A 21,306-nucleotide genomic window follows, 5' to 3' on the forward strand; every position below is an offset into this window, starting at 1 on the left:
CCCGGCACATGAAGATGGCAGAAGGCCACATGACTGCTGGCTACAGGTGGGACAGGGAAACCCATTTCATTCCATGCACCAGGGCACACACCGGGCATGTTATGCTGTAAGGGAATATATAGGACTTTCCATCTCATCTAGGTGAGTTAGAGTAGTAATGAAAGACCTGCAACCACGAATTTATGTGTCTCCAAAACCGTACAGGAGTGCAGTTGCTTGCTTAGAGGTGTAGTCATGCAACCAGGGTCCCCTATAGATCCAGAGCCCAACATTCATAGACACTGGCCCCAGTGGTAGCGACTCCTGCCCACAGAAAGAATGGTTTAACTCCCATTTCCCTCACTACTTCCTTTCACTCTTCAGAGGCCTTGGCACTAATGTGCAAGGCACTCTGCACCTCATCAGTCACAGTACGATAGCACTGGAAGGGCAGGAAAAAGAACTGTAACTCTACTACAAAGCATCTGCTGGCAGGATAGTGTCGGTTATTAGGTAATCTGTAAAAGCAGAGCTAGCATCATCTGAAGTGAAGTTGCTCTGTATGGCGTTAGCAATGGTCCTGATTTCTGAGACACAAAATGTCAGAACACCACCTGAGTGTTTCGCACACAACCTGCCCTGGACACTGAGCAGGTACAATGAGATTCTTCCCCTCCCCAGCCTGCTGGCATGCAGAGCTCTGGGGTGGCTAGGAGCAGCTGTCCTACCCTGGGGAAGAATGCTCCCCCCCCCCCCCCCCCGGCCCCCGACTAGGGAAGCCACCCTTGGGGGCAGTTCAGCCCTCACGGCTTTTCTTTGCCACAGGAGGGAAATTTGCAAAGTTGCAGTTGCTTGTGTGAACACTACCAGTTCCACCGGGAAAGAGAGCAGGACTGTGTCATGCCTCCATTGAGTGGAAGAGGGAAGTCCAGCCATGTCTGGGGGCTAGTACTGCTGCCAGCCTGCAAACTGAGAGACGGGCCCAGCCACAGACGCCTGGGTTAACTTCATTGAGCCAGGAGCTGGTTATTGGGAGAAGGGAAAAGACAGCAGTCCGGAGCTGTCTGAAACTGCTCTGAGCAAGCGTGGTTTCTTACAGGAGGGATTCCCTGCACTCAGACATCGCTTCCAGCAGCAGGTGCTGTCGGCTCCGCGGGGATGCTCGGGGCTATGGGAAAACGCCCGGGGCGGGGAGGGGGAGAGGGCTTCCCCGGCCCTCGTTCCCTGGGGTTGCCTGGGCGGGGGCGGCCACGGGAAAATGGAGCAGGGGCTGGGGCTGGGGGTGAGGGGTGGGGATGGAGGGAGGATGGCATGAGGGCTGTGAATGGATTGGAAAGGATGGATGAAAAGGGAGGAGAGGATGGCGAGGAGGGAAGGACTGACGGGATGAAAATGATGAATAGGGGGAAAGGATAGAAGGGGAAAGAACGTAAGGGGAGAGGATGGAAGGAGAGACGGGGAGGGAGGGAGGGGGAACGGAGAGAGGGGATCCAAAGAGGGTGCAAAGAGGAACCGAGGGCCGTGGAAAGGGAGTGGGGATTGCGAAGGGGGGGGGGCGCGCAGAAGGGGGAACCAAAGACAGGGCGACCCGCTGCGCCTTTAACTGTTCACGCCCTTGGGCGTCCGTGCGGCGTCCCTCGCCCACCCCCCGCCCGAGCCGCCGGGCTCGCTCCGCCGCGGGGATGCTGCGCGCCCTGCCCGGCCCGGCCCCGCCCGGCCCGGCCCAGCCCAGCCCCGCGCGCCGCCGGCCGTGCGGGGCCCCGGCGCCGGCCGCCGCCACCGCCCCCCGACGGGCCGCGCGCGGGGCAGGGCGGAGGCGCGCCGCGGCCCCGACCGCCCCCGAGCCGGCACCGCCGCCTGCCCAGCCCGCGGCTCCGGGTCCGGCTGCCCCGCCTGCGCTCCCATGCCTCTGGAGCGACCGTAGGGCCGGGCGCGTCCGCGAGGGGCGAAGGCGGCGGCGCCCCGCACCCCCGGGACCATGCGCTGAGCGCCGGGGGCAGCCAGAGAGCGAAGTTGCGGTGGAAGATGAACAACGCCGGTAAGTGCGCGGGTCCGCGGGAGGGCTCCCCGCCGCCGGACATCTTCTCCCCGGAGCCGGGTGGGCTTCCTTCCCTCGGGCCGGCACACGCCGCCTCCGGGGCCGGCGCCACCGGGATGGTACCCCCGTCCGCGCGCCGCTCCTCCGGGGCTCGCGCACCTTCACCCGCCCCCGTCCCGGCATCCCGCGTTCGGGGCCGTCACCTCCTGGGCCGTGCCCCCGGGGCCGGCACCGCTCCTCCAGGCACCCTTCGTCCGGGGCTCGCCCTTCTCCTCCCCGCTCCCCGACAGGTGCTCGCTGGCTCCCCGCGGGGCGCCGCGCACCCCAGGGCTGTGCGTGCCCCGTTACTGGCCCCTGCGGGGTGGGGCCGAGCAGCGAGCCCGGGCGAGGCGAGGGGTTCCCGGGGAACACCGGACTGGCGGATCAGGAGGGCCACGTCTTCTGAGGGACGCGGCTCTGCGCCCACTCTTCCCGCAGATACTCTCAGCCCCTCACAAAGCCGCTGGGGAATTTGCTGTGGCAGTCTTTATGTCTGGGAATTTTCTCTCCAAGGCAAACCCAAACCCTTCCTCCTGCCTTCGGTTAACTTCCCTGAATTTTGCCTTGATGGAAACTGGGAAGGTGAAAGAGATGGGATGAGAAGGGACCAGATATTAAAGACAAAGATGTTCAACAATGAAACATTGAAAGAAGTCACTGAAAAATCGGGGCAAACTTTACATTCTTGATTTTCAGGGGCGAGGCATGTGTGTAAAAAAACCATCAGCAATCCAGGAAACAATTACTACTAACTCTCCAGTTATTTAGAAAAGTCTAAGGCTGCATCTTAGAATTAAAGAGGATTATAAACTCTCCCTTGGTTTTGGCCCTAAAATTTTCCATTGTGTTTCCTTGTTCCAGAAGGTGAATGTTGCTGGGCACCTCACTTGCATTACATCCTGAAATACAGAGATTTCACCACTCGATACCTTGCCCGACCACTGTCATGTGTTGGGAAGCTCTGAATCATTGTTTGCAGAAGTAGAGGAACATAGGATCGGAAAGGATCTTTTAGGTCAAACCCAGCCCTCTGCTGTTGTATGAGCATGTCATACCGCTCCTCTGAGTTTAAAGCAAAAGGTTCTCATTACCCTCAGAGCAGCGAAATGCTCTTCTACCCAAAAAGTGGTGACATTTCCATTCTATTTTCTGAGGCTGTCTGGACCAGACTGTCCTTCCCAGGAGACAAACTCATTTGAAAGTTGTGAGCTGGCCAAAAATTGCTTTAGCCATGATGCTTCAACCTCTCTTTCTTCATCGCTCCATTATTTAAAATGGACCAGGTCTGATCTGATCCTGTTGTCAGTGGAAGTGCTGTGTAAGGAATATCGGATGTATCCATTTGTAAAGGCTTTTATTTTATTAGCAGTTTTTATTTTTCAGGAATGTAGGACTGAGTGGACCTACCTTCATCAGTAAAAGCAGTACTCCTGACAGAACACAAGGTCATATTACTCCTTTTATTAGTTCATCCCATTGTATCTTAAACCAAAATTTTTATATAACTCTCCTATTCCTCTCACAACACTGAGAGCCTCTTGCTATTGCTGGTTCTTCTAGTTTTCAGACCAGGTCTATCGCCATTTATTCTTGTGATTACATTGTCCTTTTGCTTAAAAATAGTTCTTTTCCTCCTCTGGTGTTTATCTCTAGGCTGTATTTATAGAGTGCTCATATCCCTTCTCAGCCTTTGTTTTGTACATTCACACAATGCAAGGAATGTCTCTCCCATCAGTGCAAAGCAGAACTTCCTACTGACTCTGAAGGAGAAGGGGCATTTATTAACTGGCACATCGCAGGGACCAGCACCGGCCACCTCTGTGTCTCAGTAAGGCATGCACAGCGCCAGGAAGCGGAGGCCTGTGCGCAGACACGTATGGCACGCTGGTTACAGTAGCGGCAGACAGAAAACAGGAAGGGAGATATGGATTATCTGCAGAGATGCAGAACTGATACGAGAAGAAAGATGAGGCGATTCACCCAAGGTCACAGGAAATCTGTGGCAAGAGAAAAGAGACAGACCCCCATCTCCCAGCCTCACGCATAGAACCTTCCAGACTCTCACGTACTGATTTGTTACCCAGGTGCTGAACCGGTGCTGCCAGTGAGATGAATGTGCAGGTGTTAAACTCCAGGTTGTTGGGAGGCGTAAGAAGACTATATATTCTTTCAGATGCTACTGGATGAAAGTGATATAGGAAACACTGCCATATGTACTTGCCAGTGAATTGTAACATCATCTTTTCTTCCTAGGAAGCCATATATGAAACAACAGGTGAATATATAAGCTGTCTGCTGCAGTGTGAACTTCCTGTTGTGAAATCACAGCTAAATTGAAAACATCACAAAGGCAGTTACATTACAAAGAAATATATGCCAGTAGTTTAGAACCAAAATGATTCGTCATGTGCACGTGGTTTTTCAAGTCAGGCCCTCAGGCCTACCAAGACTGTCTGTACAGCCTGTCAGAAACGGTGAAAATGCTGGAGAATTTCCAGAATAGAGATTTTTTTCTTTTGGTGCTGAAATTCATTCTTGTCTGTTTATAGTCTTTTGGGTTTTTCCTCTACCCCAGCCAGTGTTTCTCTGTGGATGTTATGTATTAGATTCACACATGGCTGCAATAAAGTTATACAGTAAGAGAAATCTGTAAGCTATTGAACTGATATCCCCAAATCCCAATGCATTGATCTAATAATAGAGGGTGGATTCCAGTAACTATACAGAACAGCATTTTATTTCTGCAGAGTGAGGTGTCCTCTGACATCCCAGCTGTTAATATTTCAATTAAGATTTGTAAGAAGACGAAATTCCCATGGGGTAGTTACTACTGACTATAGGGATGTCTTCACAGTAGTACAGAGTACTTTTAATCACACATTTGAAGAACGTTTTGGCGTTTAGGAGCCAATGACCTGCTGTCTTTGAATAGGGCCTCGGGTCCTGATTGCCTAAAGACCTATCTTTCAAAAGACATTTAAGTATCTAATTCCTGTTCAGGTCAGTGTGGGAGCTGATATAAAAATCTGGACTGAGGTCCCACCTGAAAGGAAGATTTGCACTCCTGTGTCATTAGAAAATCCTAGTCTAAATACCTTTTGTATTTCAAGTGACTCCCATGCAACTGTTTTCATTTCTTATGTAACTTTCACAATTTCAAACTCTTCTCTGACAGTGTGAAATAAGTGGTGCGTTCACATGCTGTAAAACAACTACTTTTGCAGTAACTGTTGCAAAATTAATGACATCTCAATTATTTACGGTACATCCTGGGGTCCTACCAGTGACAGCACTGGTGTTTTATGAGTTGAACCCCTCAAAGGAATTAGACTTTCCTTGTACTTTTCCTGGTCCAGATAATTTTTATGTCTGTAATAGTGTGTTGGCAAGTGGAAGTGAATTCCTGTATTTACTGCTATGCTTAAGGTTGCTTCTTCTCATCTACTCAGTCGTGGGACTTTGCTTTCTTTACCTGGTGAAGGCAACTGTATAGATACAAAGACATAGGTTGATGTCTGTGTGGTATTTCAGTAGCGTGTTCTGATTTAAGAGAAAAGCATTTATATAACAGAAATGAAGTCTGAGTTAATTTGACTGAGGACTGGCTGGTTGGCAGCTGTGAACCTCTGTAGTAGGTGTCTCTAGCATTATCAGATGGTGGGTATGCATGATGCTGGGACCAGGATCATGTTGATACTGTCCAACGTTTTCCTTGGTAAGAAAGTTCACTGTATGATGTAAGGATTGGTGAAGGAGTAATTAACCACGTAGGCAGGGCAGTTGTACAAACAGATCTGGGTCGTTAAGTTGGATCCATTCAAACAAATTACACTTAATGCATATTATAAAGCTATCGGTTTAGAGACAATGAACAGGCAACACAGCCTTGGGAACAATTTAGAGATCATAAAGGACAAGCAAGTCAACCTGATACAGTAACAAGCTAATGCAGAATACTGAGAACTGTGTCTAAGGACGTATGGAACTTTGTAGACAGCATCATCAGTGGAATTCTTTCCATAGGTCTGCCCCAGGATTTTTATAGGGCCCCTTGGAAAATTAGAAAAGGTTCAGAAAAAAATCCAAAAGATGGAAGGAAGACAGCACTAGATGGAAGTAAGGGCTTTACTTTTAAAATGAGCAATTCACTGCAGGAATAAGATAAGGATGATAATTATAAGGTATATAGTCCACCTTTTGTGGACTGTGGATCAAAGCCTTCTAGAAGACAAGTTTTGTCTTTTTAGCTTGCTTTAACTTTTTTACTTTGTCTTAACTATGTCTTTCTGATGTAGCTGAGTGAAATTACACAGCTCCTGACCAAAGCTGAATGAGATTTTCTGATGCCCTTGTCTGGATATTCTCCCTCTACCTCCTGTTTCTCAGGCACTTTCCATTTTCAGATTTCAGTCCCCTCTTCCTGGAGAGAAGCAGTGACAGACAGGATTTGTGTGTATTGGTTTCCACGGGGATTCTAGGTTTGGTGCAGTCCCATCCCACTGGTCCCTCCACCTACATTGTCACTTCCATCCAGGAGCTCTGCAGGTCCCTGAATTATGCAGTGCATCTCCACCCTCTGCCCTCAATGTCTCTCCCATTTCAACATGGGTCTTCAGTAGAATTAATGAAGAAAACACAGGTCCACAGAAGTGCATTGGTCAGAAAAATCTACTTTCGGCACTTTGAGCTGTCTGAACTGGATTAGGGCACCAGCCAAGGCTGGTCCTAGTATCTGCACTGTGGAGCTAAGTCGTTCCTTAGGCCACCGTCCAAGGCCGCAGGCCTGGGTTGTGTCTACAAATATCCCTGCAATTGTGAAACCTCAGCGTATTAGGTCTTCACCCCAAAACTGGCTGCTTGTTTGGGGGTGGTGGTAGATATGGTCCCTTATAAACCTTAATTAAATACTAGGCTAATCCCTAAATCTAGAGGACATTTGAAAGTGAGTAGCTGCAGTGTCTCAGCCAATACCCCGCTACTAAATAGTCATCATTTCAACGAAACACTTTAACAGTGAAGGCTCTTCGGGCTGGTTGCTGTTCCAGGAGCGCTGCTGGGCTCTGTTGGCTGCTTAGAAACTTGGGGGAGAAGGAGTGTGATTTCACATGGGCCACAGCAGGAATGAAACCATGCTGAACCACAGGTTTGTCTGAAGGAAGGTGGGTAAGGAGAGGAAGCGGTCCTTGTCAGTACAAGGAAGCATGAACAATAAGGGGAGGAGCAGGCTAAAGAAATTCCTATTCCCCAAGAGTTTCCTTTTAAGCACAAGGTGGGTGTGTCTCCCTCCAACATAAAACACATCCTAAAATAAACATGCAAAATTATTTGTGAACATACACATTCTTTATGGCGCAGTGTTGTTCTGCCTGCATTTAGAGGTTACAGCCAGAAACTTTCAAGTGCCTCAGACAGCAAAGGAAGCAGAAATTGAAGCAGAATGTTGCCCTGATAAAAGGCAAACAGTGGTTCTTTCTTTTCTGTAATTGTTTGGGTTATTTAAAAAACCCCAAACAACCTTGTACTCCTCCTGCCATGCCCTCCACACCCCACGCCCCAGAAAAAACCAAAAGCTTAAGGAGCCTGGTGAAAGGCAAGATCAATGCACAGAGCAGTGAGGAGAGAACTATGGATGGAATCAGTAGTGACCAGTAGCTGGCACACGTGGGTAACGTAGGACATCACAATGCCTACCTACTATTACCGTACTGTGACCGGGGTCCGTTGATGTCAGTTCTCTTCCACTAGCAATATTACTGAAGGTAGCAGAAGCAAAAGCTCAAAATGACTTGATTCCTTTAGCTGTAGAAAATGATCACTGGAGAGACAGTGGATAACTGCATTTAAGATACTTTTTAAGTGTATGTGGGAAAGGTGTAAGGACTCAGTTTTAGCTAATAAAATTTCATGCATTTTACTACCCAAAAGCTAGTTTAGGATATTCAGTCATTGCAGTAACTGATTTAAAGATGCAATAGGTAGATCTGTCTGGGGAGCCAGTCTTAGAAGGCACTCAACCCACTTCTACTCCCTCCCCATTTAACTGTTTTCAGCACTCTGCAGCCTTCAACTGCTGCAAACTTGCTGCTGGCTGCAACAGAAGCAATGGTACTTTAGCAACAATGACGTGTTTGGCACATAACATTTCCAAAATCATCTGAAGGGAAACGTTAATTACCCATTCTGTGATTTCAATAATTAGACAGATGCCCCATAGCTCAAAGCAGCAGTGCATACTATGAAACAAGAGTACACATTACATGCAGTACAGGAGACTCTACTCTCTCCCTTGTTTTTCACAGGTTGTTTTAAGCCTCACACACATGAAGCTGGATCAGATAAAACCCCAGATACAGAATAATTCTTAATCAGTTTATGCAATAAGGTGCCTGATTAGATTAGACTTTTCACTCCTGGGCTGAGCTCACTGACTCCGTTTTCAACTGAGATGAAATCTCTCTGGTGTCTCATAATTCTAGAAAGACTGTTTTCTGACTACATCAGAATACCAAATTGTCAGCATCCTTCTGAGTACTGGAAGAAATTTCAGCAAGATTAAGAGCAGAAAGAACAGCCTCATATCTCCTAGAGTCTGACCAAACAAAGATGTTGATATTAGTTCAGTACAAATTACTCCAGTTGGACTAAGATAACAATAAGAAAATTATGGTGACATAAAGTATCAGAACAATCAGAGAATAATTTTTAAGGACTTTGCATTCACTATTACTTTATCCCCCGCTGAATTTCAATCATCTTAACTTCCCATGTTGAAACTCTGTGTTCCAAAATACTCAAAATATTGCAGCACAGTAGCTACACATCTGTAAACATTTGGTGCACTGGCTTCTTCACCTCACATACTTCATCTCATGTAAAATCACATGAGGGAGGATCCCTATTATTGCCTATTTATGTAGTCTTTCAGCATTTCATTTAATTATTGAAATAAGAGTAATTTCAGGGCCAAGACAGCTGGAAATGGCTATGGCATGTAAAATGTACCATGAGTAAAACAGTCATATATGACTTTATTCATCTAGCTTCAATCTAGCTTCTTTGCCAATCTAGTTGAATTTCCCTGCATGTGTGTCAGCAGTTCCACTAGAAATTAAATTTAGACTCCCTTGTTTTGCAAGGTAATTCACTTTTTTAAAATATATTTTGATGTTTTGAGAAAATTGTACCTGCAAGGGGTCTTGGTATTTACAGGAGGATGGATGAACTTTCGACTAAGGAAAGGGCTGAAGAAGCTGTGCACTGGAAACTCAACTTGAGTTTAAACCAGTGACTCTCATCATGTTTTCGGTTGAAGTATTTCATTCAGTGCATTGTAGCTCAGCTGCACAATCAATATAAACTCTTAGCCAAGCTTTTAGCAAACCACCTTATCCATCATGATTATGTTGTTTGACAAACAAAATGTAACTCAGTATTTTGTTTCCATGGTAGTGGGAGATGGGAAGACGTGTGCCTGGGCACAGTGTTCCCTTCGGTTTGACTGGGTCCAGTTAATCCTTCATCTGTTGGTCAGACTAATTCTGTTCAATACTGAAATTCTGCACACTATGTATTGAAATTAGAGTTATTGCTACAAAGTGTTTGCACTGTGTTCCAAGAACAGGACAGTGGCTGAAACGCATGCCCATTGCAGTGAAACACTTCAGCATCACTGAAACAGGGTTCATACTTAATTTTAGGCCAAACAGATTGCTGGGGCAGAATCAAAGGTCTGTAATGTCCTTAGTACGGTACTAATGGGAGGTGTTACTCATCTGTGGCTGGCTGTGTGTGCTATACCCTTGGCATGGTAGCCGTGCATCTTCCCCTCCCCAAGTGTGCTTGGGCTGCATCTAGTGCAGTTCAGTTTTGACCTTAAACTGCATTCCCTGGAATGGCTACAGTGCCACATGGAAGCACAGTGCCTACGCTGTACTCCTTTGGTTCTCTCTTCTATCTGGTATAAGATAAAGTCTCCTGTAGGGTGTATTTGCTCGCTTGAGTAAGAAACCAAAATGACTAATGTGGTTTTTCTCTCTTTTCTCCAGAAATCACCAAGCCACCACTAGCACCAAAACCAAAGCTTGTCGGTCATCTTTCTCCAGTAGCTGTCTCCAAATTTTCTCCTTCACTGCCAAGGGCTGATATTCTTCATAACACGAACTCTATGTCTAGGGGTCCCAAGCCACCTATTGCTCCCAAGCCAAAATTTGCAGCTGACACTGAGGGCAAATCCAGTGTTTACACCAACAATAACTTAAATAAATGTTCAAATGGGAAACTGGAATGTCTTGATGGAGAGCTGTGTGAAGGAAACCAATGCAATGCTGATTGCCCAGAACCTGAGACAGATCATGAATACATTGTAGTTCCTGGAGCTCAGCTAACCAGCAAAGACTGTAGCGACTTGGAACATGAGCATGATCAGAACCTAGATTTCTCTGTGGAAAATGAAGTCTCAGAAACTCCAGAAGAGGTAAAGGAGGAAGAAAATAGCATTGATAATGATGAGGATACCAGTAATCGAGAAGGCACCAAAGATGAGCACCATAACTCTTCAGATATTGCTGAACCAATGGAACCAGATTCTGAAGAGTCAACCAGAGACTGTGACCAGAAGGCACTTTGTGAGGAGTCCTCAGATGCCCCTGATGGGAATAATGACGCTTCCCAGGATATAGATGAGGATAAAGATGATGTAGGTGATTGTACTGAAACAAAAAACCAGGAAGAAACTTCTGACAACTTGGAACTGATTAAGGACAATAGTAACAAGACTGAGAGTGATACTGATACCACTTTGAATAGAGATGAGGAGCTAATAATGGGTGATTTCTGTAAAGACACCGTTGTAATGCCATTACTGGCAGATGAATCAATCCTGGGTTGTGAGAAGGCAGGGCAAGAGGAGAGGGAACTGCCTGAAGTTTTAGAAAAGGGAGATGGATGTCTACCACATGATGGTCACCACAATACACATGCAGAGCTCGATTTGGACATGGAAGGGGAGTTACACGATGATGACTCTTCAAGCACTTACATGCTCCTGGATGAGGTGAGTGAAGAAACAGCTCTTGGCTTGAAACCATGTGAAGATGAACTCAATGCTGCAGATGGCTTGGAAGAGTCCATCCATCAAGCAGAAGCTGAAGAGGAGGAAGCAGACCCAGATGAGCACAATAATACAAACACAGGAAATGCTAGTGATGGCTGCCAGATCACTGAGAGAAGAGGTAGGGAGAAAACATCAGAGGTAGCCTGTGAAGAAAGTGAAGACTCTGAGCAAGCAGAAGTAACAGCAAATGCAGAAAATATGGATAACGGCTGTCAAATTGCTCCTTGTGAGAATGAAGGTGGTGAGGAAATACCCATGCAACCTAGTAGTCCAGATGTGGAGCCAGAGCTGGAAGATGTGACTGTTGAAGAGCAGAATGAAAGTACTGGGGAAACCTCTAAGTCAAATGAGCTGCAACTTGAAGGCAATGAGGTAGAAGCAAAGAGCCTCAGCAAAAGTGTCCCAAGTCCACCTCAACAGGTCCCACTTGAGGAAGAGTTAGAAGTCTGTAAACATGGCAAAATTGATGTAGAATGTGAGACAGAACGTGTCTTGCATGAAAAACTAGCGGTCCCTGAAGTGGTCATTGTGCCTGAAGAATCAGAGGAAAGAGAAACAAGCAGTGATTCTATGGATGACCCGTATGTGCTTCCTGCAGAAAATGAAATTGCTCACAACAGGCAGACTGATTTAGGAGCTGATCACTGTAAAAGGGGCGAATTGGGCATGGATGGGGAAAAAAACTTGCTGCCCACTGATCATAAAAGCACTGTCACTAGAACACGGTCACTCTCTGGGAAAATGCCAGGTTATGTCCCAGAAACAGTTCCAGAAGAAACTGGACCTGAATCTGATTTACCATGTTCCTGCAGTGACTCTGGGAAGGAAGATTTAAGCAATAATTTATTTTCAGTAGAAGGAAAACCAATGGAAGCCAATACAGCATTATCAACCAAGTCAAGACGTTTCATTTTATATCCTCGATCCTATTCTGTTGAAGGGAGAGAGACACCTGTCTCTGTTTACAGAGAAAGTGATGGCTGCATACTGGATGGTGGTAGAATAAAGAGGACAGAAGACAACTTGTCTTTGCCTTGTGTCAATGGTTCCTCAGGTAGTTTTTCCCAGAGAAATCACCTGTCATCAAGTGGCCTATCTACTCCATCCTCAGTTGTTGATATACCACCTCCTTTTGAACTTGCCTACATCACCAAAAAGCCAATCACTAAAAGCTCCCCTTCACTTTTGATAGAGAATGACTCACCTGATAAGTATCCCAAGAAAAAGAAATCTTCCTTTAAGAGGTTCCTTACTCTAAAATTCAAGAAAAAAACGGAAAGTAAAGTCCATGTAGATGTTAATGTTTCCTCTTCAAGATCCTCATCAGAATCTAGCTATCACGGGCCTCTGAGGCTGATGGAGCTGGACAGGAGGAGCCTAAGTAGCTCACCTCAGTTAAAATCACACGTGGGGAAGTTCCGTGCATCTGAGTCTCCCTCGTCTGTTCTTTTCTATAAGGATGGTAAAAGAAAAGGAACGCCAAAGTCCTTCAGCAGGAGTGTGTCAAGGGTGGAGTCCTTCGAGGACCGGTCCAGACCTCCTTTCATGCCACTCCCATTAACTAAACCTAGGTCCATTTCTTTTCCCAATGCTGACACATCTGACTACGAGAACATTCCTGCTATGAGCTCTGACTATGAGAACATACAAATTCCACCTCGAAGATCCACCAGAGCAGGAACTTTTACTGAGTTTTTTGAAGATCCCAGCAGGGCATTATCTGCTGCTAACGAGAATGACGGCTATGTGGATATGAGCAGCTTCACTGGCTTTGAGAACAAGCAGCAAACCACAGACCAGGAAACAGAAAGGTACTGTAATCAATTATTATGTTAGACCTGATAGCCTTGGCCAAACAGGCAAGGCCTCCTCTGCTAGGTATTGTAGGCAGGTTCGCCTGGTTGCTTGGCTTATACCCCTCGCAGGAAATGCTTACAAGAAAGATTGGAAGAATGCAAGATAAGCTTTTATCAGTGAAAAAACCCAATGAAACAAACCCAAATCTCACCAAATTAACTCTTTACTGTGTAAATGTATACTTGGAAGTCCAGGGAATCTGGATCCTATGGCTTAGAGGTACAAAACAAAGGATATTATAAAATATTTGGTTTATCCAATCTAATTTATCTAATTTTTGTGGCTTGGTGGCGAGGGGGGCAGGGAAAGCTTGCTTTGTTCTTCAGTAAAAAAGGTTTCTGGCTTCATGACTGAATGAAAAGGCAGCCTGTTTGCTGGAAGGGGTCCTGCTTAATTTTTTCATTCCTGTCAATTTCTCAAAGCAACTATATATATATATATATATATAATTTATCTTTCAAAGTACATCAGTTAAGTATAGACTGGGAAAATCCCAAATTATGAGGTAATCAGACTAGACAATTAATTTTAAAAGTTGGTTTAAAGCCTATCATTGTGGCCCTTTGACAGAGCTGCTGATTTACAACTTAATTTAATACTCTGTCTGAAATCATATGCATTGCTAACATTAAGAACAATCATCCATCCTGTTCCATTAGATTATTTGCAAACAGAAAATATGCTTTCCATAGTTACACAGACATTTGAATTTGAATCTGTTGTGGGATTATAGCATGCCATCAGTGGAGTGCAGAGATATAAATCAGAGTGTTTTCTGTTAATTTCATGTTAAATGGGTAATGAGAAAACAAGGTACAAAGAAAATGAATGAAAAAGAATGTCTTTAATGCAGTTGCATTTTGATAGAGCCGTGTGAAAAAGATAAAAATCTTAAAAGCAAAGTTTCATCTCCATTTTCATCCATCATTTTCCTTCTAAAGGTTTAATGCTCCTGTTTCTTTGTGACATTTATTTTTCTGGTCTTCTCCCCTGTCATTGTGAATGGAAAAACCACGGGCATTTCACACATCCCTCTTCCAGTATTTCAGACTTGTGGAGTAAAAGAACTTTTCTTTAACACCCCTGTATGAGTCTTGCAAACCATTTCTAAAACAAGAGTGATGTACAGTGCTTTGTGTTTCTGTGAGAGGTGAGAATTGGTGGGCATGGGGAAGCTGAGTATGCCATGCGGATAGATGCTTAAGCTGTGGATCCAAACGTGCCTGAAGCTGAGGGGGCTGGGACACAGTCCTGTGGTTTAGCTCTTAGGAGATGTTGGCTGCCTATGGTGTTGGGACCCCCGGTAGTGCTGACGCTGGGGGACGGTTAGTACAGTGCAGCTTCACAACACACAGAGCCACATCTCCAGAGCAGTGCTCAGCAGAGTGCTGCTAGCAGGTCTGAGGGCGTTAGTCCTGCTGCTTTCAACAGTTTGCACTGCGCCCAGCACACTGACGCTTGCTCCTGGAAAAGCTGGCCAGTTCTTTGTGTCCATGAAACACCGCCCATTTTAGCTAGTTCTTGAAGAACCAAGTTAAAAATATTAAAACTACGTCAATTGCTGTGACTTGGTCCCATTTATGAACTTCCTGTGGAAGCCTGTTGTTTCAAAGGGGGAGCCAATCCAAACTGGTTCAGGAAGTCTCAAGGTCAAGGCATGAACACCATTTTTCAGTCTGCTGCTTGTTCTGCATACAGTTTTTGCTGTTGGGGGAAAAATTAAGGCTAGGCTCCTAAGAACCCAATTATCAAGATAACCGGGGTGGAGGGGAAGAGCATCAGGCAGACAGCAATACACATACATCACTGCTGAGATAGCTCCTGTTTGCTGTATTTGTTCGGATGTTTTGGACAAAGACATGCTTGAGAAGCTCTGATGAAATGTGTATGGGCGTTACACATCCAGTGGCATAATATACTTGTAGAAACAACGTCTGGTCTAACTCTAAAGCAAAGCAAATCGTAAAAGTACATGTACGTGAATCTATTTACACATGCACACGTGTTGTGTGGGCATTGATGATTTATTTCCTGCTAAGGTAATTCTGTCTAAAGTATCTCTCCAATGGATTAAAGCTTTCTAATATGAATACCTATAAAACACAGCTGTACCACAACCACAGAGGGATAAAAAATTACTTTGAACTCCAGCCTGCTTGTATCCTAAGGCTTCTTTCACCCAGTTGAGAGTACAAGTGTGTTGGATTAAACCCTTGCATTATGTGAGACTTGAGCCCATGAACTTCTTTTTAGTGCATTCACCCTCAGAGCACTGGTATTTAGCATCTGCTGATACCTCATGGGATTGCTCCAGTTTTGATGAATGGCCAACTACAACCCTTTTATTACATTTCAGAGAACAGAATGTGAGAGGGCTATGAAAGATTATAATAATACAGGAACCTCCACTACTGTGTGTAATTGGGGAGAAGTGGGGTGGGAGGGGGGCTTACAGAAATTGACAGATGAGAAGATTCACTGTTTAATTTTCCTGCTTAAAAAGAGCATGTGGTGTAGATTTAAACCAATAATTTCTAATTAGAAGCAATCACGTTTATCGAAAAAGTCCAATAGCAAAAGTGTTCTAGAAATATATCTTAAGTTAGAATTACAATTGCCAGAATAGAACTGGGAATATTGTCCCCAGAAGGGCAGTGTATCCCCTGAATTTAGGTATCTGGCATCAATAATTAAACTTTGATTTGGGTGGATAACAATATAGATCATCATTAGCCCTCTGTACAGTGCAGAAATAATGGGATCCCCTGATCTTTCCTGAGTCCCCATAGCCTGAATCAGACTTAATTTTCATTGCTTTTGAAGTCAGTTTCTAACAGTTTTTCTCTGAAGTGCTGCACTGCAAAGTAACGAGCCAACAGTTCAGGGTGAAAGCAGATAAAAGCTGCAGCCTGCCTCTGGGCCAGTACACTGTAACATATATCACTGCCTCGACCTTCAACAGCTGTATGTCAGAGCAATTTCACCAGAGTTACTGGCTAAACTTTCATGGGATGAAAGTCAGTTTAATTAAAGTATTCTGGCGCATCTCTTAAGGAACAGCTTCACTAACCCAGCTTCAGAGCATCAGCCGTGCTATGGTAGTGTGATAAACATCAAGGGAATGGAAAAGAGATACTTCAAACATTGATTTCAGTCTGCAACAGTATGACTTCCAGTGCTCTTAGGAGAGATGTAGAGAGTCTTTTATCAGGGTTTAGATAAGGTCACGAAGATGGCATAAGTTGGATGTTTTCAGAATTTCATTTCCCCCTTTTGTTTCCACTTAAGAGTCCATAATTTGGACTTATCTGGCTTGCTAAGTCTCAGTCCTCCTTTCAGGTAGATGCTCAAAATGCAGAGAAGAAGGGAGGGACATGTGAGGAATAAGAGTATACCTGCAGTTCCACAGCTGATCCCAGTGCAATGTTAAATATTTGTAAGTGAGCCAAAAGCTCATGTTACTGTTACTTGTACCTTCCTATATCCTTCTACAGAAAACGGTCATCAATACATAGTAGAAGAACCTCAGTCTGATTATTGTACGTAACCAACAGCAGGACTTGCCCAGACTTCCAAGTGAATTCTTGGGGGCCAGTATGGGGATTCAAGTGCTCTATATGAAATTACACTACGGCTCATGGTAATTCTTAACAAGTCTCTAGAATTGCTGTCTCATGCCTGTACCTTACTCTCATAGGTAAGCAGCTACTTTGAAAGCTCTGTAAGCAATCCTCCTTGTGCATAACCACAGTCAGTCTGGGCTTTTGTCAGGCCCAAGATCACAAGGACTACAGCAATAGAACCACTACCTGTGGTTGATGGGCCATAGTGAATACAAATCCCCCTCCTTTAAAAGGGGAAAAAATCCAGTGGATGAGCAGTTATTTCCCCTTCCAAAAAGCATTTAGCTGTCACCTTGCTTCACCACTGAATTCATCGACTTATGTTCTATCAGAATGTACCACTTAAATGACTATATCCTCTCTCATCCCTGCAAGTCTTCACTCACCAATTAGCACCAAGACTGCAGCCAGGGACAGTCTGTGTGACTGCCTATTCCCTACCCTTCTACAGCACACACAAAAAAGCTTAATAAAAGTTGTGCATAATAAACATCTTAGAACATAAATTCTCTGCCTTAAAGTGGTCTGGATAACATGCTTATCAGACCTACAGGTGAAGTGCGAACCACTAGAGTGAATTTCCTCCAACAGAGCACATGTTTTTAACCAATAAAATCAAGATGTCCTATTACTGGCTCTCTCTGCCACTTCAAATGAGAAGCACATAGGTTATTTAAGATGAAATCACCAACTCTTAAAAAGGCACAGTGTGGTATCTAAGCACAGCACATGAAGGATAAGGTGCAAGTCTAGAGATAATTAGGTAATGGAAGCTTTACTATAAATAGTTCACACACCAAAATAGTAATGACCAAGAAACATTGTCATTCTTAAAATATGTTAAAAAAGCCAAGCCCCAGGAATATTTATATCTTTTGTTATAATTGTGAATCAGTGTAATTTATATAACATCAAGGAAATTCATGGTGCTTTTATTTACATACAAGAGGAGTGAGTTTCCAAATAAAAAGGTTCTTAGAAAACATGATATAGTGATACTGCCAGGTTTGTCAAAGTGGCAGCATATCAGAGATGCTCAGGTACTGTAGTGAAGGACAGAGGGGCAAACAGGCAAAGATATGTTTATTTGGGGAGAAACTCTCATAAGGTTAATAAATGTACCTGATATGATTTGAGAATAACTACTGAAATAACCCATCAGCTCTTTATCAAAGGCTCATGTGGAATTCAGATCTGCTCTTTATTTGCATCCCTACCATATTTAAAAATCAGACAAGTACTCGCTGAACCGAGGGTCAGGAAGGGTGCCAATTAACCTTCAAGGCTGTTGGTTAATGCTCTGAGCACTACAGAAGCATAACCTGAAAGTCTGATACATACAAGGACAGAAGCAAATGTTTAGGACTGTTATTCTATAAAGTCGACCAGAATGAGCTGAGTTAAACCTGCCTGCAACCGCACTCATTAAAGCAGGGGGAAGCTGCAGACGACACCTCTTTGTTTCTTTAAAACAGTTTAAGAAATCAGACTTTCTTCATCAGTTTCTTTCCCCCACTTTCTTCCATTTTCTTTTTGTTTCAATTTTTAAAGAAGTTTGAAAGGATTTAATTTAACTTCCAAAGTAGGTCAAATAACACCTGCACCACAGAGTTGATCCCCAAGTGTGATACCACTGACGCCTGTAAGAATGTCTGCCTTCAGGTGCCTGCCATAGATCGGCCTCTGTATACTTTCCTCATTTCCAAGCAGCTCTGAAGATACGTATCTTTGAAGGTGAGGTTCACGCATTCCATCTATCATTCAAGAAATCGTAGCTATAACTGGGGTTCCTAAAACGACTCTGTTCTCCCTTTACAAAAGAAACCAGAACTGTTTCTAAAAGGGTGGCCTAGTTTACTGCTACTGTAAATTCACACACCTAAACTCATTCCAAGAGCATGAGAGTTGGAAAGATTTCTGTAAGTTATATTGAAAAGCTTTAGGAAGTGTCTTCACAATTAGGGTTAGAGATCCCTTTCATTCAAATATTAATGAGACAATCAACAAAGGCTTTGAAGGATATTGCAGAAGGTGGCTGAGATTAGAGTCTGGCCCTGTGAATTTCTATTGCTTGTAAGCAAAAAACACTTTTCCTTTTTTATAACAAATGTTGCTACCATTTTTTTTCCTTAAAAGACTTTTACCCTTTAATAAGAGGGTAAGTAGGCAAAACCTTCCTCTAGTGACCACTGCCTCTAGTGATCACTGGCCCCGTGTGCTGTAATCAGATAGGTGTGTTTGTAAAAGCCTGCATAAGACAATGGGTGAGAAAGGAGTAGTGCACAGAGTAAAAGAGATAATCTGCATGCTGGAGAATCAATTTGTGTCCATGCCATCCAGTGCCTATGGCTGAATTATGTAGCAAAGCTTTTGTCATTAAAACATGAACACAGAGATGCTAATTCCCTGCTATGTTATATGCAGTGATGAGTGGCTGAGCTTGGCCCTCCAGCTGGGTTTTGGACCATCAGTGGAGCTGATGCTGTTGTGGAGATTTTGCCTGTGGTTCTGTCAGGAACATTGTGTGCAACTCTTTAGCATGGAATCAAGCTTTTAGACAGGTTTCAGTGAATGCATCTTGCCAAATGCAAAAACCATCTTGGGGTTTATATTGCATTGGAAAGGGAAGTCCCAATTTGTGACCTGATTTCAGGAAGGCAAATGGTAAGAGGCAAAATAGCCAGATACAGTGATCTGACGAAAGGTCCTTGACTGAGTAAGGACTTTTCAGTGTCTTCAGTGAGAAAGCAGGTAGATATGCCCTCTTCAGTTGACCATGCTGCTTTCCTCAGTAGTTGTCGCATGTTCTGTTTTCTGTCCCATTCTGGGATGTTAACTCTGGGGAAAGGAGCCAAAAACCTTTCCAACATCAGATTCAGACTAGATTTCTGGTAGTTGTTTTGGGAAAGGTGTTCCCATCCTTTCCTCTTTCTGCTTTCTCAGAGAAACAAATCCTAGCTGCTGACTCAGCCCCATAAGTCCCTGATCTGTGCCTGCACTAAACTAACATGCACCCACTGACAAGAAGCTTTGCAAGAGATAATTTCTTCTTTATAGGTCAAGTGCTTCCCAGGGCTGGTGATAATGTTAATTATGGAGGTAGCACAGAAGGGGTCTCCTAATGGGGCTCAGGTCCCTTAATGACCTGTATGGGTCTATTATATGGAATTCTGCTGACAGTAGAGGGGAGAAAATCCCATAACAATGATGTAACAAAGGGAAGGGGGGTCAGGGTTTGAGCCTAGAGGCAAGGGAAAGAGACATTTTCACTTGTGATCTGGTGAACATGATGGAAAATAAAATCTCAGCAGCTTTTAGCATTCGTTGCATTTTGCAGCATAAACCTGAAAGAAAGTTTTGTAAGTTCATTGCACACACTCTGGACTTCAGGCTGTGCACAGCCTATTGAAATTCTTGACAATAGCCACAGCCAGCTCTGACATGAGTCATGTCTTTATTTCTGTTTACTGTAGTATTGTATGAATTGCCTCAGGGAGTTAGAAGGTGATAGGGGTTAATGTGGGACTTCCAGCTGCTCAGAGACAGGGAGCAGTCTGCAGGAGATAGCACCTTGCTGCTCAGGTCTGGGTACAAGACATGCTTCACCTTGTATTGTTTGGCCTTAGAGGGGTGGGAAATTGACTTTCCAAGACAAGGAGGACAGAATGACAGCTATTAAATGTTCTTTGACAGTTTTTCAAATAAGCACCTCTGACAAGTGTCTCTGGACAGTACTGGTAATGTCATATTGATACCACAGGAGACATACATTGTCCAGATTTAGGTACCAATCTTACAGCAGCTCCATGATCACTCTCCTGTTTCCTCCTGCTGGAGCACCTCTGCTATGAAGACAGAGACAGTTGAGGTGGTTCAGCCTGCAGAAGGACAGTTTCTGGGAAGGCCTTACAGCAGCCTTCCAACACCTGAAGGGGGCCTACAAGAATGCTGGAGAGGGGCTGCTTACAAGGGCGTGGAGTGACAGGACAAGAGGCAATGGTTTAAACCTAAAGGAGCGTAGATTGAGATGAGATATTAGGAAGAAATTCTTCCCTGTGCAGGTGGTGAGGCACTTGCACAGAGTGCCCAGAGAACTTGTGGATCCCCGTTACTGTTCAAGGCTAGGTTCAATGGGGCTTTGGGCAGCCCGTTCTGGGGGAAGGTGTCCTTACCCATGGCAGGGGGTTGGAACTACATGATCTTTCAGGTCCCTTTCAACCCAAACCAGTCTGATTCTACATCCATGGAACTGTTCGTGTTGGTTCATGCTGATGATGCAGGTGGGGAATGGGATGGGACAGTATAGGCAGTGGGAAAGGCAGTGTGCTTCCTCAGCACAGCTTTGCACTGCATCTTACTATCCTGCACACACAGCAGATGTGTCTCAGCATAGCTTCAGAGAGCTGCCACTGCTCAGCCACGACATGCTGGATCCAAACCTGGCCTTGTCTATGAGGAATCACAGTCCCATATACCTTCCAGGAAATGGTCCCAAGTTCTCAGTAGATGATGGCTTTATTAGCAACTGGACTACATTCTGATGGCTACTTTTGTGATCAAATTACAGTGCAGAGAAGTGGGAATGTGTACATGTGACCATCTTCATGTCCTGAGGACTTATAAGACTGGGTAGACTTCTTTGTCTTCTCTGTTTCCAT

The 21,306-nt window shown here is 44.7% G+C and overlaps 1 protein-coding gene across 1 annotated transcript in view; it reads left to right on the forward strand.

Moving 5' to 3' along the window:
* Nucleotides 1-2,004: 2,004 nt before the first annotated feature.
* FGD5 (FYVE, RhoGEF and PH domain containing 5) overlaps nt 2,005-21,306 on the forward strand; it is a gene marked incomplete at both ends in the record, with an annotated part of 84,028 nt that continues 64,726 nt past the window's right edge. Inside the window, 2 exons of the mRNA XM_084269536.1 lie at nt 2,005-2,077; nt 10,102-12,979. Coding sequence (XP_084125662.1) covers nt 2,005-2,077; nt 10,102-12,979 — 2,951 coding nt within the window. The remainder of the gene's footprint in view (nt 2,078-10,101; nt 12,980-21,306) is intronic.

This window comes from Gallinula chloropus (assembly GCF_964237585.1).
Source record: "Gallinula chloropus genome assembly, chromosome: 12".
Lineage (NCBI taxonomy): Eukaryota > Metazoa > Chordata > Aves > Gruiformes > Rallidae > Gallinula > Gallinula chloropus.